The sequence below is a fragment of the Strix uralensis genome, chromosome 22 (assembly GCF_047716275.1).
Source record: "Strix uralensis isolate ZFMK-TIS-50842 chromosome 22, bStrUra1, whole genome shotgun sequence".
NCBI lineage: Eukaryota > Metazoa > Chordata > Aves > Strigiformes > Strigidae > Strix > Strix uralensis.
The window spans coordinates 10192828-10212893 of NC_133993.1; the positions used below are offsets into that span (position 1 = coordinate 10192828).

Here is a 20066-nt window from a genome sequence, read left to right on the forward strand (position 1 = left end):
TAACCTCAAGTCCGAGTGTGCCTCGCTGGTTGAAGGGAGAGCTCTGCTGCTGTACAGCTCTGTGCAGGTGATGGACCTCAGGTAGGATGTGGGGGCAGCTTGAGGCTGCTGGTGCCAGAGCTGTGGGGGAGAGGATGCAAAAACGACCTTCACCAGAATGTCAGGCTAGCAGCTCCTCTTCCTCCTCCCTGCCCCGGGTTAGGCTGCAGCCCTGGCAGGAGCAGTCGTAGCTCTTGACAGCCCCACCGGGAGGAGAGCGAGGATGAGGAGTGCTTGGGGTGATCCTGCATCCTCTGGGGCCGGAGGGTTTGTGAGGAGCTGCTGAAGCTGCAGCAGAAGGGTGGTATCTGTGGTGAGGACCTTCGTGCCGCCTGTGTCAGACTGTCTGCTTCTCATGAGAACCGTTTCTCCTCTGTCTTTGTTTCCTTGGCTCAGTGTCTGTGTGCAGCCTTACCTGACCTGCTCTTCTGGCTATCTCTTGGCTAACATCAGCAAAAAAAACCTTAAAGCAGCAACTTTGAAGCCTGCAAACACCAGCTGTTAACTCTGCTGACGAGCTCCCTGCTCACAGGGGTTTGTGTTGTGCCTCTGTCTGAGTAGGCGGCTTCTGCTCTGTGTTTGGCTGAGCCCATGAATTCCTGGTCTGGAGGTAAGGAAGCAAGATGCTGTTATGATGCAAGTCACAAGCGTTGAGGCCCTGTTGAGATAAGATGCATTGGGAGGACCGGGAGGGATTTACTTGTGTCCTAAACTAGTAAGAATCTGCCTGTCCTAGGTTTTGCAGGGACCATGGATGCCACCACTGACACCTCTAGGCTGGAGGAGCTGCTGAGTTTGAGTTGTGCGATTCTCGTGGGACGTGGCCCTGTTTTGCAAGTCACTCGTGTTAATGATTCTCTTGTCTCTGTTTCCAGTTCTGGCATAAAGCATGTTTCCACTGCGAGACCTGCAAGATGACCCTAAACATGAAAAACTACAAGGGCTACGAGAAGAAGCCGTATTGCAACGCGTAAGTCTCTGCTACCCGCTCTCGTTGCCACTGAGAAAGCCTTGGGCCTGGGACATGCTGTAGGGTTTGCTGGACCATCTTCCTCCTTAAGCACCATCCTCACACCCTGAAATGAGGCGTGTGGGGAACCCTCACCTCTGCAGAAACTCTTTCCCTGCTGCTCTGCAGCATTTTCTGGGAGTGCATGTGAAGCCCTGGCTGAAGGAGTCACCCAGGCCAGTTAATGCTGGTATTAAACCAGTGTTTTCCAGGCTTAAATGCCAGCTGATGCCTGCTCTCCAGTTCCAGCTTGGGCAGACAGAAGGTGAATAAAATTCAAACACAGGCAGGCATTTACACAGAGCTGATCTTAATCTGTGTCCCCTTAAAGAAAGGGAAATAAAAAGGTGTTTATACCACCCTGACTGAATACAGGTGTCTGGGGAGAGAAACGCCCTTTTGAGCAGGGGGGGAATGGGGTGTGTGAAACAGCAAGGGACACAGGAGTCACGCTGCAGGCTGGGCTCTGCTGGGCTCATGGCCAAGTGCATTCACTCATCTGCTGGCACTTGCCCTGGGTGTTGGCAAGGTAAATGCATCTGAAGGTAAATACAGCTGGAACGCAAAATTCTTCTCTCCTGAGCAGCGTGGGGAGGTGGAGGCAGAGCAGGGTAGAACAAGAGCAGCTGCTGCACCTCAGTTCACTTTCCTGCATCTTTCAGGCTGCTTCTGAGTGGTGGATGTTCACTGGGCCCCATTTTTTTTTTTTTCTTATCAAGAAAGACCCTTAATTGTGTACAGCTTTTCTGGGCCCTGCTGTTGCCTAACGAGCGCTAGTCCCTACTGAGCCCGCAGGATTGCACTGAGCTCTGCATACCTGACGTGTTTCTTAATGTCTATAAAGCAGCTTTGCAATAAGATTTTTGTAGCTGCTTCTTATACATTAACAGTTCTTAGAAAGAAAATCAGATAACGTACTACTACTTAGTGCTTGTATAGCCTGGGCCATTCACAGAGTGCTCTAAAAACATTAATCCTGGCAACATCCTTGTAAGATGGGTATTACCCTATTAATGTCTAGTAGAAAGAAGCAGTAAGACCATCAGCCATATGGTGCCTTAGTGGAAGCCTCCCACTTCTGTAGCTCTTTTATAGGTTGGTTATTGCTGATATCGGGTGTCGGTGACGACTGACTTGTCCAAAGTCCAAAACTTCTGTTGCACTGAGATGAGACTTGTAGCATTCAAGTCTTGGCTGGTGGTGGCTGTGCCCTGGGATCTCACCTGAAATGCAGGGTGGCAACTGGGTGAAAAGTAGCAAATAACTCTTGATTGTCAGGCTGTATGGGGGCCAACAGCACTACTGGAGCTTCAGCTTCTGCAGTGAAACTGGGAACTGCCCTGGAGTAACTGGAGCGGCATGAGGGGGAAGCCCATGGTCTGGGGCAGGGAGAACTCTTGATTAGAGGGATACTTGTTCTTGGGCTGTGCAGGTCTCAGCCTACCATGGTGGTCCAACCATCCATGAGCTTGAGACCTTGATTTGCAGAGAGCTGCAGGAGATAAGACCCCAGAGCTCTCCTTAGTGTCCTGAAGCAAAGCTTTCCCCTCTGGATCGTGGGCAGCCCTGCAGAGAGCCTTGCCTGGCACTGTGGGCTGCGGCATGCTCATCCCCGGTGGCTGTGGGGATGGGCCTGGGGTCCTGTTCTTGTGCTCTCTCCCTCCAAGCTGCTGGAAGGGAAGTGGGATAATAATGGGAAATTCCTGAGATTCCAAGGAGTCTGCGCAACCTCGACCCATCTCAGTTTCTCAACCCCCTCTGCTCAGAGCTCCCTTTGATGCTGGCTTGCTGTCTTAACCCTTTAGCAGCCTCCCTGAAGAAGAGGCAGCTGTTTGTCTTGCTTCTACCCCGGGGTAGCCCTGGATGTTCAAAACTCTGTGCAGAAACCCGCATTAAATGCTTTGTTCTTTTTGCTTTGCCTGGCCATGCCTTAAAGCAAAGGGAAGTGAGAGCAGCTGAAAACTGCTGGCACAGGAGGCTTTGCCTCTGGCAGCTGCCAGCCCCTTGTTTGCTGGGGTGGAGGCTGTACGGTTGCAATGCCCAGATGTGGCTTTGGTTCCTTCTCTGCTGCCCGGGGAGTATCCTGGGGAGGAAGAAATGTCCAGGCAAGGTGAGTGTGTCTGGCAGAGGACAGCCCAGGAGGAGCCCACCCTTTCCAGACAGCTTTTGCTGATGCTGGAGTTGAGGGGCAACATCTTCTGTCCCCTGAGAAGGGGGTGGAAAAGCAACGTTTATCCTGGCAGGGAAGAGGCTGCTTTTCTGAACATGCCTTAGCACAGGGTCTCCTCTGTTTGAGCTGTGGCCTTCTGCCAAATTCCTGCATTTCTTTCTTCAAGAGAGCAGGAGGAAGAGGGCTGGGCTTCCTCCCTATCTGACAGTACCCCAGCGATAGATCTGTGTGAAGCCTTTCTCAAAGGTGGCTGGTTAACTCTGCCCTCTGCCCTTCCCATGCCCATCCGTGCTGGGAACTTGCTTGGTGGCAGATGTGATGGTGTCCACCCTCCTCACCGTTCCTCTTTTGACTTCAGCTGGGCACTGGGGTGACTGGGAGTCACTGGGAGCAGCATTCAAGGCTGGGCTTATCTCTTTACATGAGCACTTTGAACTAAGAGGTACAAGTGGAGGAAGGGCAATATCCAGGTGAAGTTTGAGGCTTCTGCAAATGAAGGATGGGGAGGGCCTGGCTGTAAAGGACAGGCAAAGCTGCATGTGCGTTCAAGGGGACCAGCTGCTCCCAAATATGTATTTTTATATATATATATATAGGCTTTAAGTTGTTTCTTGTGCTGAAGGGATAACAGAGCTCTGTGCTGCAGCTGGCAGGGCTGAGGCTGGGGGATCGGGGCTGTGCCCCTTAGCTGTGAGTCCCAAATGGGGGCGACACCTGCAGCAGCAGGGCTCTGGTCCCCTCCTTCCAGACCACCCCAGTGCCTGGCAGCTCCGAGCTTTGCCTCGGTGGTGGCTTGGCGTGCAGCACGGATCTGGGCCTCGAAAATTCCATCTGAGAGTTCAAAGCTGTGTATTCGGGCTGGGAGTCGGCGTCCTCAGAGACATCACTGGGCAGCGCTGCCGCTTGAAACGCAGAGAGGAGCTGGTGTGTGCCTGGGCGTGGGGCTGGGAGGTGGGGAGAAGGAGCAGTATCCCGGGCAAGAGGCTCCTTTTCTGCCTCTGTCTTGGCTACAGCGTGGTTCTGCTCCTCTCCCTTGAGGACATCTAGACAAGACCTGAGGCCAGACTTCATCTCAGAGCTGTGGGTTTGCCCGGATTTGTGCTGCTGAACAAGCAGTCGCCCTGTTGGATGCGTCTGTGTTCGGAAAGCCCTGCTCTGACTGAGCACATGCGTCCTGCTGCTGGAGCACGGCTGATCAGAGGGGCTGTCTCCGCTGCCTGCACACCCCACAGTGCTGGATTTTTTTTTTTATTTCCTTACTGCTGCAGACTGGCTGGCAGGAAGTTAATGGCCTACTTGCTCAGCAGTCCCTCCTCCCCCACCACCAAGGAGCGGCCGCCTGGCCTGACGCGCAGCATCCTTTGTTTGAACGCGCACGGGGAGACGGTGCTGCCGACCGAGACCCTCCGCTCACCTCGGGTGCTCCTGGCTCAGGCTGCCCCCCCAGTGCAGAGCACAAGGAAATCGCCGTGCTGCTGCATCTCCACATCCCCCTCACTAAACTGCCTTCCCCCCTCAAAAAGGGGCTAAAGGCTGAGTGAGACTGCCAAAAATATCTTCCGTAGGTGTGTCGGCAGGGTCCCCGCTCCCGCCAGCTGCTGTACTCGCCTGACTTCAGCCTTCCTTCAAGGAGTTGACTTTCCTTGCAGAGAAACCACACCCGGCGTGGCGGTGGCGTGTGTGCTGATGTGTCCCGGGGGATCGGGATCTCGGTGCTGACATTCCTCTTGGCTGAGTCAGGGCAAGCGGCTCCCAGCTCGGCAGTTGCCCTGCCCGGCTTACCTAGACCCAGCACCTGGTGTTACTGGGGCACGGTGACTCAGGGCGGGAGCTGTAAAACTTTTAGTTCCTGTTGATGACCCAGAGAACCTCCCTGGCAGATTTCTCACTGTTAAAATCGTTGCCTTTCCATGCAGAGCGAGCGGTCCAATACCTCTGGGCTAACTCCTTGCTTGGAAAAAGTTAGTGAGTGGCTCTGAGCTTCACAAGAAGCCAGTGATCTGTTCTTGGCATTCCTCTCCACTCCATCTGGTAGCAGCCTACTACATTAATAAAGCGATCTTCCAAGTTTGGGGGGGGCAGGAAGGGAAAGAGGAACAACTGTGTTGCTGGGACGGAGTCCAGGTGTTTATCCCATGCTTTATTTGTGCCGAGTTTCTGGATGAGAAGAACTGCCTTTCTGTCTTGCTGTGCACACTTTGCGTGCCGTGGAGCTCGGAACAGCCTCGGCTTTTTGTCTTGGTGTAAATGAAAGCTGGTGTCCCCATATGCTGCTGGGGGGGGGGGGAAGGACCCCCAACACACGCGGCTTTGAGGTGCTGGGGGGATACGGGGTACCTCTGCTTCACCTCTGCTGTGTTTGGGGAAGGGGTCACTGGTGCTTCTTCCGTGGGGAGAAGGGATCTGGTGTATGGGAAAGCTCCTGAGTAATGCCGTGACTTCATGGCTGGAAGGCTGCAGATGTTAGCGAAGCCTCTTTGGGGTGGAGCGTCTTGTTTGCTGAAGTGCTTGGGAAGGGCTTACTCCAAGTGCTGTCCGTGTACCCCAGACCTCTTGCAGCTGAAATCCACAGCTGGAAATCCAAAACCCTTCCAAGGGGCTTCGCTACCCTCCCTCCACCCCATCTGTGGCTGTTACCGTCTCTCCAGGGCTGGTTTCTCCCTGCGGTGGACGCTACTGGAGATGAGTTCAAACCAGTGATGCCATGGGGTGCACAACCCAGAGCATTTGTGGGTGAAGCCAGAGGTGTGCGAGAGGAAACCTCCCAATGACTCTCTGCAGATGACTCCTCTCCCTCCAGAGCTCACCCTGCCACGTTGCTCCTTCCCAATACCCCCAGGTGTTCTCCACCCACCTGGTAGATGTTTCCCAACTGCTCCTGGACTTAGGAGGAGAATATGTGCTCCTGCTTCAGGTGTGTGGTGCCTGTTTAGTGTTAAAGACTAAACCATCTCATCTGAGCAAAGCAGATGGTGAGTGAGCTTGTTCTCCCAAGAAACACCTTCCCATGTAGTCAGGGGGTGCTGCCTGGGTGGGTGAGGGTCCTCCCGCTGCCACTGTCCTGCCGTTCATGGAGCGTCCCCGCTCCTCCTGCCCTGGGCTGGCAGCTCACCCAGCTCGGGGTGAGTTTGGGGGTTCAGGCAGAGCTCCAGGGTTTGGCAGTTGCCTGCAGCCCTGCCCAGAGGAGCGGGCAGCAGCCAGGCAGCGTCCTTGGAGCCAGGAGCGCAGGGTTTGGGCTGAGTCTGCAGCGAGGGCTGCCCAGCGTTGACCTTGCTGCGGGGGGGCAGATGAATGTTGACTTTCCTAAACTTGCTTATCCGTGCCTGGGGCCAAAAAACCGTGTGGAAAAACCCAGCTCTGTTGGGATGCCTGCTCTGTTCCCATAAACAGCGGTGGGGGGAGGACGGGACAGGCAGTGGTCTGTTTTGGGGGGTCAGCGATGGGAGGGGGGAGCAGCGTGACGAGCAGAGCCCTTTCCAGAAGTGATTTCTGACTTCACAGCTTGGCAACCCCTGCTCTCCTACGTTCGCTTGAAATCTTTCCATTATGGATTAAAGCACGTTTGTGAAAACAGGCTGTTTTTTTCCTTAGGCAGTGTGCTGCTCTGCAACACCCTCGGTAGCTGCTGGCAGAGCCTTTGGGGACGGGGGTGAGATAGATGCTGCCTGTGCTCACGGAAAGCAGAGCTGGCACAGCAAAACCCCGCTCCCCGCTGCCGTCCCGCGCCGAGGCAGCCGTGCTAGAGCTGCTGGCCACAGGTTTTGCTTCTCCTGCCTCCTCCAGCCCTGTGCTAGCCTGGCACCGGTATGCTGGGTGGGCAACGGGAGGGTCTCTGAGAAACGGTATCCTACGGAGTTGTGCTCTGAGTTACTTTATGCAAAGCCAGTTTTTGGGGCGGGCTGGGAGCGGATGCTGGGAGAAGGCAGCAGCTGCACACGTGGAGGGCTGGACCAGCCATTTTGGCAGCCTCTCCCTGAAAACGCTGGGAGGAACTGAACTCTTCCTCTGCAGCCTGCTCTTTTATAGTAGGATGTTTGCAAGCCCTCTGCAAAGCGGCGTGGTGCTGCTTTTATTATTAAAAAAAGAGCAGTTTATTTTTTTTTTAAGCTTGTCCCCAAGAATCAGCAACTCTTTGAAAGGCAGGATGTGAACTTGGGAGCCTTTTGGCAGAGCAGACCCTATTACTTCCTTTGTTTAATTTTTCTTTCCCAAAACCATGGTACAGCTGCACAAAGGTGACTGTCACCTCTCGGAGGTGCAGGTTTGTGGGTGGGGAAGGGACGGTGTGTTTGAACCAGCACTGACGTCTGTGCTGCTGCTTGCTGGACAAGTCTGCCAAAAGCACTTGCTTTAAAGCAGCCGGTACTGGGATACAAGCAACACTTTGGGCTAGAGAGGCTCTTCTAAACCCTCAGTCATCTCACACATGATCTATGGTGTAAATTAGTCTTGCTGGAGGAACAGATACAGGTTCTGAGTCCTGCTGAAGATGCAGAGTCTGGCCCCTGTAGCTAACAGACCTGCATCAGTTGGCTCTTTGTAGAGCAGCTGGATGGTGCCATGCTGCACCTACACGAGTTTTTAGAGATGGGTCCCACCAGTCTCTCTACTGGAGTTCAACCCTGTCTCCAGCTTGTGAGAAGCTCCAAAGGCAAAAGTTCAAGTGGTGCCGTTCAACTCTGCTCCCTGCGAAGGCAGTTCTCTGGGCAAATCCTGCTTTTGTGGCAGGACTGGGACATTGATCTGGAAGTGAGATCACTGGGGAACCCCTTACGCTACTGCTCTGCGTCTGGGGAGGTGAAAATGCTGCCCAGGTGTGGTCACAAGGAAACTGGGACCCCGGTGCTGCTATGGGGCTGTTCCTGGGTGTTGTATGGGAGGAGGGGTCTGTGTTTGCTTCCTAATGTCCCTGCTGAAGGAGCTTCCTTGCCTTCGGTCGTGCAGCTATCGCTCGTGGCCCCTCGGGTGAACCGGGTGAGCTCTTTCTGCCGTGGCTGTGCCAGGGTGTCCGTAGTGGTGCTGGGGAAGAGGCAGAGCTGCTCGGGGAAGGGCTGCGGGATGCAGACGGAGGGTTCGCCCGCGGGAGCCCGGCGACTCGCCGTTAACAGCAGTGGAAACTTTCAACTGCCTCGGTGTTGCTGTACTCACACAGCTCCTAATGCAGGAACCAGACAGGCTCTATCTGGCCGGAGGAGACTCGCTTGACCTGATTTAGCAATGCAACAAAAAACACCTCGTCTCTGGTGGCTGGGGCTGGCCCGGCGCAGCCTCGCTGGGGTATCCTGCCAAGGGCTCGTATGCAGGATCTTGCTGCGGGCCGTAAAGCTCCTCTTTTTGGAGGAGGAACTGTGTGCGCTGGGTTTTTGTGGGTTTTCAAGGGTAGCAAGTGGCCGCCCCCTCTGTGGGTGGCACCTGCCAGGCTGGAGGTGCCGCTGTGATCCAGAAGCGGCTCTGGGCTGTTTGTTGCTGGGGGGGCAGATGCCCCACGCTGAGCCGGGGCTGGCTGCCTGCCCAGGACAGACAACCTCTGGAAAGTGGGGCTGCCTCTGCCCTCGCTGTGCTCCTCCCTCCTTAGCTGCCTGTTCAGTTACTTTTGCAGCGTGTGAAATCCGGGGTGGCTTTTCCTCGCGTCTCTCCCGACGGGTGTAATCACCCGAGGTCCTGCGGAGCCGCAGATTAAAGGGGATATTTTTCTGCCAGCCTGGAGCGAGGATGCGACGCCGGCGAGGCTTCGCTCCGTCACGTGTCCCTCTGCCCCACATACTCGCGTGCCGCTTGGCTTCATCTGCCAGCAGCCCCCCGCGGGGGAGGGACCCTGTGTGTCCCTTTTCGTTAAACTCTAATCAGGCAGAGGATGGATGCCAGCGGTGTCTGCGAGGAGAGACCCCGAGGTGCGAGGCCAATCCGCTGACCGTCTGGCGGCTCTGCCCCCGAGACCAGCAGGCTCCTCTCCATCAGTTGTTAAAATAATCCGTGTCTGATGGAGCAGCTGTGGGGATGCCGAGGGCTTGACACGCACTCGCCCTGCCCAGGCTCCTCACCCCTTCTGCTTCGCGGCCGCCGGCTCGGCTGCCGCAGCATCACCAAAGCCGCGGAGCACCAGGAGGTCCCTGAGACCCACCGAAACTTGACTCCCTCCCCACTTCACCCTCCTGCATCCCCACCTCCTCAGGCCGGGAAAACACGGGGATGCTCCTGCCAAAATGGGAGCAAAGCGTTTGGATCCTGTTGTAGCATCAGCCAGAAGTAGGAACCGGGGCACCTCCCCACAGGTAGCTCGCACGGGTGGGGTTTTTTTTTCCCTGGCTGCCATTTGTTCTTGAAAGTTTACTCATTTTGCCTGAATAACTATTACTTGGCAGCAGACTTTACACAAATGTCACATCTAAGGGTGCGTGGGACTAATTATTTCCCTGCAGTTTGTCAGAAGAGGGATGGTTTGAAGCAGTTTCCCCTCTGTTTGTCTTCTCAGGCTGCTTGTGCCTGAAGCCTGTGCAGCCCGGAGGGTTTTTCTATTGACCTTTCAAAGCTCCATCTTCCCTTAACGTGACTTTTGTTCCCTGTGTGGTTCTCTACCTGTTGCACTAACTTAGGAAACGAGTGTTTCTGCAGCAGAGAGGGAGCGAAGGGCACCAGGGCAGGTGTGCCCGTGTTACGTACACGGGCGTGATGCTGGCGGGGACCTGCCGGCAGCGGCCAGACGGGCTCTTGCAGCGTGATCCCTCCTGGCAGGAAGCCCCTTCCTGGGCTCAGTGTCCCATGGAAGCTGCTGCAGTGGGCACCAACGTTCCTGCTGGTTCCAGTTCTGGAAGCCTTCGGCTCTGGTCCTTGTGGGTGAGGATGGCTGGTAACTGCACGGGTGGATTTGGCGTGTGGCGCTCAACGCTTCTTCTGAAAGAGCGAGGCAGGTTGAGCAATAAACGCCCTCCCCCTTCCCTGCTTCCCCAGCCAAGACCTATTTATGGTGACGGCTGGGGGAGGGCAGCGAGGACCCACAGCTCTGCTCCTTCCTCCGTTTTGACTGTGAGAAGGGGGAGAACCGGGTCTGCTGCCACGAGCCCACCCCACGCGAGGGGAGACGAGCCCACCTTCGCTGCGGATCCCGCAGATGCCCTGTTCCCACGCACACGCTGCCTCCCGCGCTGCCAACCCAAGGCAATTCACTCACTGCCTTCTCATTAAGATTTAATTTATTGCTGACTATTACTGTGGCTGATTCTCATGCATAGGAGATGGTTTTCCCCTCTCTGGTGTGTGGCAGGAATCTGGGCGTCTGTGTTTGTACTGGCTGGGCAGGGGGAAGTGCGGTGGGCGGGGAGGGGGGGAACTGTCGCCGCTCCTGCATCAGGAACCCCCGACCTTAAATTCCCCGAGGACTGAAATGCCTTTTCGTTATCAGGCAGATCTCCTGAGCCGAGGAAAAAAGCGATGCCTAATCTTAGGGGAGGACTCTCAACTTGTGCATTTCATCCCACGCCTAGCGCAGACGGACAGATTACTCCTGCCTGCTCACAACAGTCTGTAGGGGCTGAAGGCTGAGTAAAAAGCTGCCTCAAATCCTTGGGAGGTTTCCTCAAAAATCTGACAGAAGCGGAAGCCTAATTCTAGCTCAGGCTGTGTGGTCTATGGCTATCTCTTCCTCTCCCTCACCGGACTGCGGCTGTAGCAGGGCACAGCCCGCTCTGGGTGCAGCGCTCCTGTAAATGCAAGAAGCAGGGCTTTTAGCTGTCTTTCAGATTATTTTTTTTTCCCCCTACAACCACGGCTTTTCAATTTCTCTGAGCTCCACGGGGATGAATTTCTCCCGTTTCCAGCCCTCGCAGTGACTGGGGCTTCCCTCCTCCCCGCATCCGGAGGCTGCTGCTGCTGGGGACTCGTCTTCTCCCAAGCGTTATTAGCATGCCCAGGGCATGGGATGCGGTTGCCATGGCAATGGGATGATTTCGACTGGCAGCACCAGCAGATAGTACGGGAGCTCCTGGGCCGTGGCTGAGCCGTAAATGCAGCTCTGGCTGGCGGTGCACACAGCTTAAAAATTGCATTTGCCCTTCACAGAGCCATATGTCTCGCTGGGTGGCTTCCCTGCCAGCCTGGGGGCTGTGCGCAGCCCTCCAGCTCAGTGCCCTTCAGGGGATGGGGCTGTTAAAATTGGGGATCTCTGTAAAAGCTGCTGCAGAGCAGCGGGAAAAATCCGCTGGATTTGCAAAGACCCCGGGCAGTGGTGAAGGCATTTGGCTCTGCTCGTAGGACCGGGACAGAGCTCTGTTCCCATCCTCACGGCAGATCTGGGGCTGGTCTGCACAGCCTGTTGCCTTCTGCAAATGGAGAATTAGTCATTTTGGGGGAGGGCATTTGGGGTTTGGGCTGCTTGTCCTTTAAAGGTGGCTGTTTTCTTTGACCTTGGTATGAGTCCGATGGTGGCTTCCAAGAAACTCAGGAGGGGGCTCCAGGATGGGAGCGGTACCTCAGGTGAAATGAGATCAGTCTCAGGACTGTCACCTCGTGCCCCTGTAACCTGAGGTGGTGCGTTCCTGGGTTAGCACTGCTGTTAGTTAAACCCCAGCACCCCAGCAGCTGCCCAGTGGGTTTGGACAAAGAAAATGCCCATCTCCTGCCAAGGGTGTTTGCTCCTGACGCTGCCCAGCAGGTACCAGCCTCCCTGTAGCCGTAACACGAGCTGGCCCTTCAGAAGGGGAAAGGAGTCGTCCCTGGGGGTGGCCGAGGTGCAGCACCCCTTGAGCAAGGGGTGTAAAATGCAAACTCCTGACGCTGCCTTGGCCACCGAAGCTTGTTGGCTACTAAGAAGGGGTTTTGACATCTTTGCGATGACGAAGGGCCCGCTTCCCTCGACGCTGTCTCTCCAGGGTGTGAATGCATTAACCCTGTGACTGGGGTGATTGCAGCAGACTTCACAGGAGCCGCCTTTGCCAACCAGAGGCCAAGCTGGGCCGATGTCATTTAGACCGAGCTCCCCCCTTGCCAGCCCCCCAGGCTGTTCATCTCTGCTGGCAGCAGACAGCAGCTGGGGTGGATTTGCTCCCAAGGTGCTTTATGCTGTTTTGCTGCTTCTAAAAATCTCCCTCACCCATGCGGCTCCGCGGCGGTCGCCGAGCCTTTGCCGAAGCGTCCGGCCGAGAGGCGGGTCAGGATATCACCCACCAGACACCCACGGCCCGGGGGCTCCGGCTGCCAGGAGGGCAGGAGCTGCGGCCAGAATGTCCAGAGCACTTAAATAAGCATTAAATGGTTCTGCAGTGTGGTGTCCACCTGGTGTCTGTTGCTCCTGGTAAGTGCAGGACCCTCCCGGAGAATCGGATTTTGTCGTTATTGGAGTCTTAATGCAGGAATTTCTCTGCAGCAAGCGCAGGCAGTAGCTTGGTGAAATATCTGCCTTGATGCTGTATCCCAGCGTGAAGCCTTGACATACCAGTGCCCGAAGGTAGTGGGGAAGGGAGCCTAAACACACAGTCATATATCCCCTCTAATCAGATTAATTTAAACAGAGATTAAACTATATCCTTCAAGCATTTGGTGATCTGTTTGTGTAAAACTGATTCCTGTTCTTTTCGATCTTACTGCTGGGTGTTTGGGGGGGGCTGTGGAGGGTTCATTCAGGCTTATTTGGTGTGGGTATGGCTGCATCCTCTGTGCATGCCCGTGTGCTGGTGAGGGGTAGGGACGTGCTGGAGAGTGGGTTGAAGCTCCTCCAGTCCAACCATGAACCTCACCCTGACCGTTCCCAACTCCACCAGATCCCTCAGTGCTGGGTCAACCCGACTCTTCAACCCCTCCAGGGATGGGGACTCCCCCCCTGCCCTGGGCAGCCCATTCCAACGCCCAACAACCCCTTCTGCAAAGAAATCCTTCCTAAGAGCCAGTCTGACCCTGCCCTGGCACAGCTTGAGGCCATTCCCATTCTACTGTCACGCCCAGTACCCATCAGATGCTCATGGGATGGCTGCCCTCAGATGGACAAAACCTTGCCCGTCCCTCCAGGACGCTGGTGTTGACTCAGCCCCCCTGCAGCAGCAGGCAGCTGGGGTGGGGGTGATGGGACACGGCAGCCGGTGATGTCCAGCAGGACGAGGTCTGGAGCAGGGAGGGGGTGGTGTGTTGTTTTGGGGAGCTGGCTGGAGAGTGGGTTCCCCTGCCAGGCCGTGCACCGCGGGGCTGGGGAGGGGAGCAGGCAGCGAGCTGCTGCTTGCGGAGTTGCCTTTTCCCCTTTCTGCAAACCACATCTGCATTAGTTGGTTTCTCTGTGTGTAGGGGGGGTTCTCTATTTTTTTCAGCGGGGCTGAGGCAGCTATTTTTATTCTTGAGTTTCCTGCATTGCTGCTTTACTGAGGTATGTGCTGCTCTTGCAGGTCTGCGGTTGCTGATCTGCTGTCCTGCTCCAGCAGTGCTGCTCGAAGGCAGCAGCTTTCAGCCAGACCCCTCGACATGTGGCTTTCCGCTCGCTTACCCTCGCCTGGCCACGCTTAGACCAGCCTTGGGCAGAGGTGCTAATGCTGATTCTCTGAATAGATGCTAATGTTGGAGCACAGAAGCTCCCAAAGCAGAGCCTGGGGGCTTCTTAAGACCCGTTTCATGTGGTCTGGGAAGGGACAGGAGCTGCAGCCATCCCATAGTTTGCTGCGTAGCCCTCGGGTGAGAGCTTGGTTCAGCCACCAGTTGGGCTGCGTGGATGGAAATGTGGGAGCTGGAGGCTGCACAGTCTGAGCTACAGCCCTGGAACTGGGGTCAGGGTTGTGCTCAAAGCCTTCAGGGCCCCAGTTGTCCACTCACTCCCAGTTGTCCTCCACGAGGAGCTGCAGTCTGGTTTTAGTGGCCTGCTTAGCCCCGCTCGCCTCTTTCAAGAGCTGCTACAGTGAGAGGACAGTCGGATTGCCCGGCTTTGCAAGAGAGTTTATTCAAGTTCTTGCATGTTTTTGAAAGTGAAAGGGAGCTGCAGCATGACGTGCTGCCCTGATGCCACGCGTGTTCAGCGTGAGCCAGGGATGGGGCTGGTGTCTCTGTGCCTCCCACCCGCTCTTCCGCACGAGGCAGGAACTTTGCTAAAATCCTGCAGTCTGTTTCTGCCACCCGATTTGGGAATCCTGCTTTAACTCTTGTGAAGGGGAAACCTCTGACCCTTTCAAAAGGCAGTTTTCCTCCTCTCGCTCTCTATCTGCATTGTAAACCCAAAGTGCTGCTGTGGGATGTCTTTGGTTTCTTTGCCGTCCTGTGAGAGCAGTTGCCATCTGTTCAGTGCCAGGTTTCCTCTCTGGGCTTTTCCTGGGGAGCAGAGGGCTTTGCCTCCACAGCAGCTGGTGCTGAGCAATCTGGAAACGTTCCTCTTGCAAACTGTTTCCTCTGCACCACGTGTCGGGCTCCAGATAGAGTGAGGGCGGCTGCCCGGAGCGGGTCTGGCCGTGGGCGAGAGCAGGACCCCGAGTGAAGGGCCAGGATGGTAAAGCACCGTTACCCCTGTGCTCGGCACTGGTGAGGCCGCCCCTCGATGAGTGGGTTCAGTTTTGGGCCCCTCACTCCAAAAAGGCCATTGAATGACTCGAGCGTGTCCAGAGAAGGGCAACGGAGCTGGTGCAGGGTCTGGAGCACAGGTCTGATGGGGAGCGGCTGAGGGAACTGGGGGGGTTTAGTCTGGAGGAGGCTGAGGGGAGACCTCATGGCCCTCTACAGCTACCTGAAAGGAGGGTGCAGAGAGGGGGGAGGAGTCTCTTGAGCCAAGGAACCAGCGGCAGGACAAGAGGGAATGGCCTCAAGCTGCGCCAGGGCAGGGTCAGACTGGCTCTTAGGAAGGATTTCTTTGCAGAATGGGTTGTTGGGCGTTGGAATGGGCTGCCCAGGGCAGGGGGGCAGTCCCCATCCCTGGAGGGGTTGAAGAGTCGGGTTGACCCAGCGCTGAGGGATCTGGTGGAGTTGGGAACGGTCAGGGTGAGGTTCATGGTTGGACTAGAGGAGCTTCAAGGGTTTTTCCAACCAAGATGATTCTGGGATTCTGTGGAGTGCTGGGACTGACCCTGCCACTGGTCAGCGTGAGAGACTCCAGCAATAACTGCTGCTGGGGTCTGGCCCAGCCTGGCTGGAGGTTTTTGCGCACTTGGATGTACCCTGTCACGGCAGCGATGTGCTTCGTGCTATTTTCTGTGTCTCCTGGAGGTGGGAACGGCCACTTGAAGTTTATTCATCTGCTTGGACGGGGCTTGTAGCAGCCTCCAGCTTTAGGATTAGATATTTACTTTCTCCCAGTACCTGAGTCCTTCTCACTGTTGATTTGTGTCGTCTCCAGCAAAGGCTGCATGTGCTTTCAGAAACTGCTGTGTGGCACTTCAGAACAATAGTATGGCTTGTAGCCAGACCACGACGGAGGTCTCCTGCTTTACACTCCCATCCTGGGCATGTCCTGAGGATTCGCTAAACGTGTTGAACTGGTGTGGATGAGTGGTGCAGCCTGTGCCCCACGCTAACATGGTCTATGCCAGGGTTGTGATATTCTGCAGTACCAGGAAACCATAATGTGAGACTTGTGTGGCTGAAACAGCAGTAAAATAAGCAAGTAAAACCCCCTTGGTCCCCTCTGACCTCTCACAGCTGAAACAGGGAAACGGGCAAAGTCGCTGCATTTGCTTGGGCTAATGTTACCCTGAGGACTGTTTAATGAAACATTGAAGATGGGTTGAGGTCTCTCCAGAAATCAGACAGGCACAAACCTGGAATGGCTTTGTCCCCTGGGGAAAAAACCTCCCCTTCCCCTTTTTTGATAAAACTGACGTTGAGCTGAAGTTGACATATTGAGATTGGGAGATACACGTTTCTCACTGGGTTACCTGCTGGGGGAGGCATCGGGCGCAGGTGAGCGTGCACGGGGAGAAACCCCGTCACCCCCAACGGCTCCTGCTGAACCGCGTTGGTGTGTCCCAGCTCGGCTGTGCTGCTGCTCACCGTGACGCTCTGGAGCGGGGCCGAAGCCATTGGATCTGCTGGGGGGGGCGCTGGGTGGGAAAGGGCAGCGAGCATGGCCGTGGCCTGCAGGAACGTTGTGACTCATGATCCCCCTTCTCTCGCCAGACACTACCCGAAGCAGTCCTTCACCATGGTGGCAGACACCCCCGAGAACCTGCGTCTAAAGCAGCAGAGCGAGCTTCAGAGCCAGGTGAGCGCGCGGGTCTCTCCTCGCCCCGGGGCCGCCGTACTCTGCCCGCGTCCTCCCGCGCTCTGGTGCTTTCCTACGTCCTCACCCGGAGGAGGGAGAGGCGGGTTTGGGGTGTGGGTCCCTCCTCGCAGGTCTCACCCATCGCAGCTGTTTCCCTTCATCCGTGGTTGCTGGGACCTCCCGGGGGTGGGAAGGGTGCAGAAGGCAGTCTGCCTCTCCCAGTCCGTGCCTTGCACCAGTTTACCTTTTCCCAGCTGACACAAAATCAGGCGAAATGGCAAACGGCTTCATCTGGACAGGCGTTGACTCTCTAGGCGAGTATTTCAGGTAAACCCAAATCGTGTAGGGCTTGAAAGCTCTGGCAAGCAGAAATAAACAGATAGAAGGGATAACGACTGGCACAGATAAGGATTTCTTTCTCTAGTGGGAAGAGAAGAGCCTGTTTGAGAAGGGTGTTGTCAAGACATGTCCCATTTTATCCCCTGAAGGTGTCCCTGGATCAGCAAAAGTCCCCAGCCTTGACGCAGGGTTGTGGGCTGGGTCCTCGTGCCGGTAACTCCGGGTGATGCGGTGGGAACCGCTTGGCCCTTGGTCCCTTGGGTGGGGCCAAGGAGCAATCCCCGGTTTCCTTCTCTTACTCCAAGATACTGAGAACAGAAATGTGAGCATCAGTTTTGCAGAGAAACAGCTGGAAGGGGACGGTTGGCCCAGAAACGGGCAGTTTTGGTGGGTGACCCTTCTTGTGGGACTTTGCTGTGTTGAAGCATCTCAGACGATGCCCTGAACCGTCGTCGTGAGCTTCGGTGTGGCAGAGCTGCAGACGGGTGCTCAGAGGTCGCTGCGCTGGAGGAAGAGGCATCCAGCGGCAATTTTGGCTTGAGTCAGCGTCTCACAGGAGAACACAGGATGTGGCAACTGTTCTGGGAATCTATTTAGTTTCTTTTTTCCTTTGAAAAGGGGCAAAAAGGCTGCCCGGGGTGTTGTCAGCAAGGCAAGTTGGCTCGGCTCAGCGTCATCCAGAGGGAGGAGAGCGCGGCATGTGCCGTAGTTTTCAGGGTGAGCAGTTGTTTTTTGGGATCAGTGCACTCCTCTCCCCACTGGGCTGTGAAGGATGCAGTGACCTTCCTTCTCTTCCCATTAGCCTGAGAGTGTCGGGAGCTGAAAAGCAGATTCCCTGGGAATGCATCCAGCCGGAGGAGGAGGAGGAGGGGGATCCTTAGGACCTCACCTGTTAGACCTGGTGGTGCTGGTGCAGCCAGCATCGAGTTTTGAAACCTCTGCTTTTGTAAGGTCTCTTCCTCAGAGCCGGTTGCCCAACAGCTCCCTGGCTTGCACAAGTGCAGCTCAGCTCAAGCTTAGAGCTAGAGCTCAGCCTGGGGCTGGCTTTGTGTTTCCTAGAGCGGTTGAGGGGACACAGTTGCTTTTCCATGGTAACAATCGAGATAATGCTGCACCGAGTGGTCCAGACTCTCCAGCGCTGTTTTTACAATGAATTCAGGCTCTTCATTAGTTGTTGCTTATTAAAGGAGACCTTGGGGAGGGAGTGTGCTCTCCTGCCTGGGCTTTTCTGTAGCTGGTTGGGACTTTGAGCTCCTTGTGGTGTGTGGGAGGTGACTGGAGGCAAAGCCAGCTGCCTTGCAGGGGAGGGGGTGTCTCTTCTTTCGAGCCTGCACCTCCAGAAGTTGGTGACTCCGAGTCAGATGCCAGCAGGACCACTGTCCCTGGGAGAGAAGCAGCCCTGGCACATCCCGCTGGTGCCCTGGGCATTGGGGGCTGGAGCTGGGATAGCACAGGGCTGGAGGAGCCTTCTGCACGCTCTTGGTTGTGTGTCAGAGGAGGGGCTGGGGCGCAGGCAAGAGTCTTCCCGTTTCCCAGACACCAGCACCCCACGTTTTCAGTGCTGGTTTCACACCAGGATGAGCTGCAAAGTGGAATGTCTCAGAGTGGGGGGGGGTGGAGGGTGCCGGGGGGTGCTGGCTGTTTGGGTGCTGGCAGAGCCCCTGCGGAGAGGGGCTGGGAGGGACGCAGGAGCAGTGGGAGGGAGGTGGCAAAGCTGAACCAGGTGGAAACTGCCAGGCTGAATCGCCCCGAGCCCTGGGGAGGATAGATCCTAAACACACTTCAGATAAGATCTTAATTCCTTTCTGTCTTTGTTCTGCCTACAAAGGGAGTCTCCTATTTTCCAAGCGCCAAACATTTGTATTTCTTGAAGCGCTCTAGCTAAAGCACCAGCAGCCGCTCTGCTTTATTGACAATCCCTTCTTACTAATCGCAGGAGCTGAGCAAACCCCTGGGGACGGGAATAGGTCACCTCAGCCCTTCCAGAGGCAGCGGTGGGGGGGTTCTTGCGAATTAACTGGATGAACTGGAGCTGTTAGCTGAGACAGGGAAAGGCTGGTGGAGAAGGGCTGGCTGGGCTCTGCAGCGGTGACAGCCTGGCAGGAGGGCTTCGGCGCTACCGTCTGCCGGTTCCAGTGCCACCTAAAAAGCACGTCCTGGCTGACACTGCTGGGGCAGGCAGTAAAATCCCTTGTGGAGTAAGGTCAGGGTTATGTGAGCAGTCATATCTTGCCTTCAAGCTTGCACTTTGCCAGCCAAACTCAGCTGTGGCCGAGCCTTTGGTCCTCGATGTGAGGCTCCCCGGAGAGCGTGTCCCTCCGGAGAGGCTGTGGCTGGGGGCTGCGCTCGGGGACGGGAGATCCCTGGGTCTGTGTCCTCTGCGAGGGATTTCTAACCGGTGGGGGGTCGTTCCCCAGCTGTGGGAGTGATGTTCCCCAGCACTTTTACCCATTCCTCTGGGGCAGAGCTGCTGGGGAGCTGCTGTCCTTGTGGGTGACCCTGAGGAGGCTGATCCCATATTTCCTCCCACCAAAAATACACTTGTTTGTCCACTGCGGTGTGACTGGAAAAGCCGGTTGTTCGCCGGAGGGTGGGGATGGGGCAGCTGCGTGCCGAGCTGGAGCGGTTTCATGTCGCTCCCAATGCCTCCGCTATTTGTGTCGGTTGAGAAGGCGTCTCCTGCTCCGGTCACTGGTAGACGCTGGATAATGATGTCTTGTGCAGCTAAACGAGTCTCCAAAGTGACAGTTTTTACGCCTGCAGCCTTCTCTTACAGCCCACGTGTGGCAAGAAAATTGTAGGTTCCCGTCCTGTGGCTCCTTTTTCAAACTCTTAAAATGGGTGGTTTTGGGCACAGCCCTTCCTGCCAGAGGGTGGAGGCTCCCGTGGTGTGGGAGGCAGGTACCCATCTCCTGTCCCTCCTGCAGCCCTGCAGCTGGCACCTCAGGGAGCTGCTGGTGGCGTTGGGGATGTGGACACAAGCGGGGTTTAACTGCTTGAGCCGGGACCTGCGAGGGGTTGTCATGTGTGAAGGGCCGTTCTCGGGCTCCCTTTGGAGAACGCATGGATGCACCAGTCGTTGCTCTGCTTCCCATCGTGGAGGGAACGATGTCTCTGGGAACGTGAATTTTTGGGCCCCTCACTCCAAAAAGGCCATTGAATGACTCGAGCGTGTCCAGAGAAGGGCAACGGAGCTGGTGCAGGGTCTGGAGCACAGGTCTGATGGGGAGCGGCTGAGGGAACTGGGGGGGTTTAGTCTGGAGAAGAGGAGGCTGAGGGGAGACCTCCTGGCCCTCTCCAACTCCCTGAAAGGAGGGTGCAGAGAGGGGGGATGAGTCTCTTTAACCAAGTAACAA

At 56.0% G+C, this 20066-nt stretch overlaps 1 protein-coding gene across 1 annotated transcript in view; it reads left to right on the top strand.

Annotated features, from left to right (window-relative positions):
- LASP1 (LIM and SH3 protein 1) overlaps window positions 1-20066 on the top strand; it is a 35492-nt gene that overhangs the window by 4212 nt on the left and 11214 nt on the right. Inside the window, exons 2-3 of the mRNA XM_074892144.1 lie at window positions 915-1009; window positions 16287-16371. Of these exons, the coding sequence (XP_074748245.1) occupies window positions 915-1009; window positions 16287-16371 (180 nt within the window). The remainder of the gene's footprint in view (window positions 1-914; window positions 1010-16286; window positions 16372-20066) is intronic.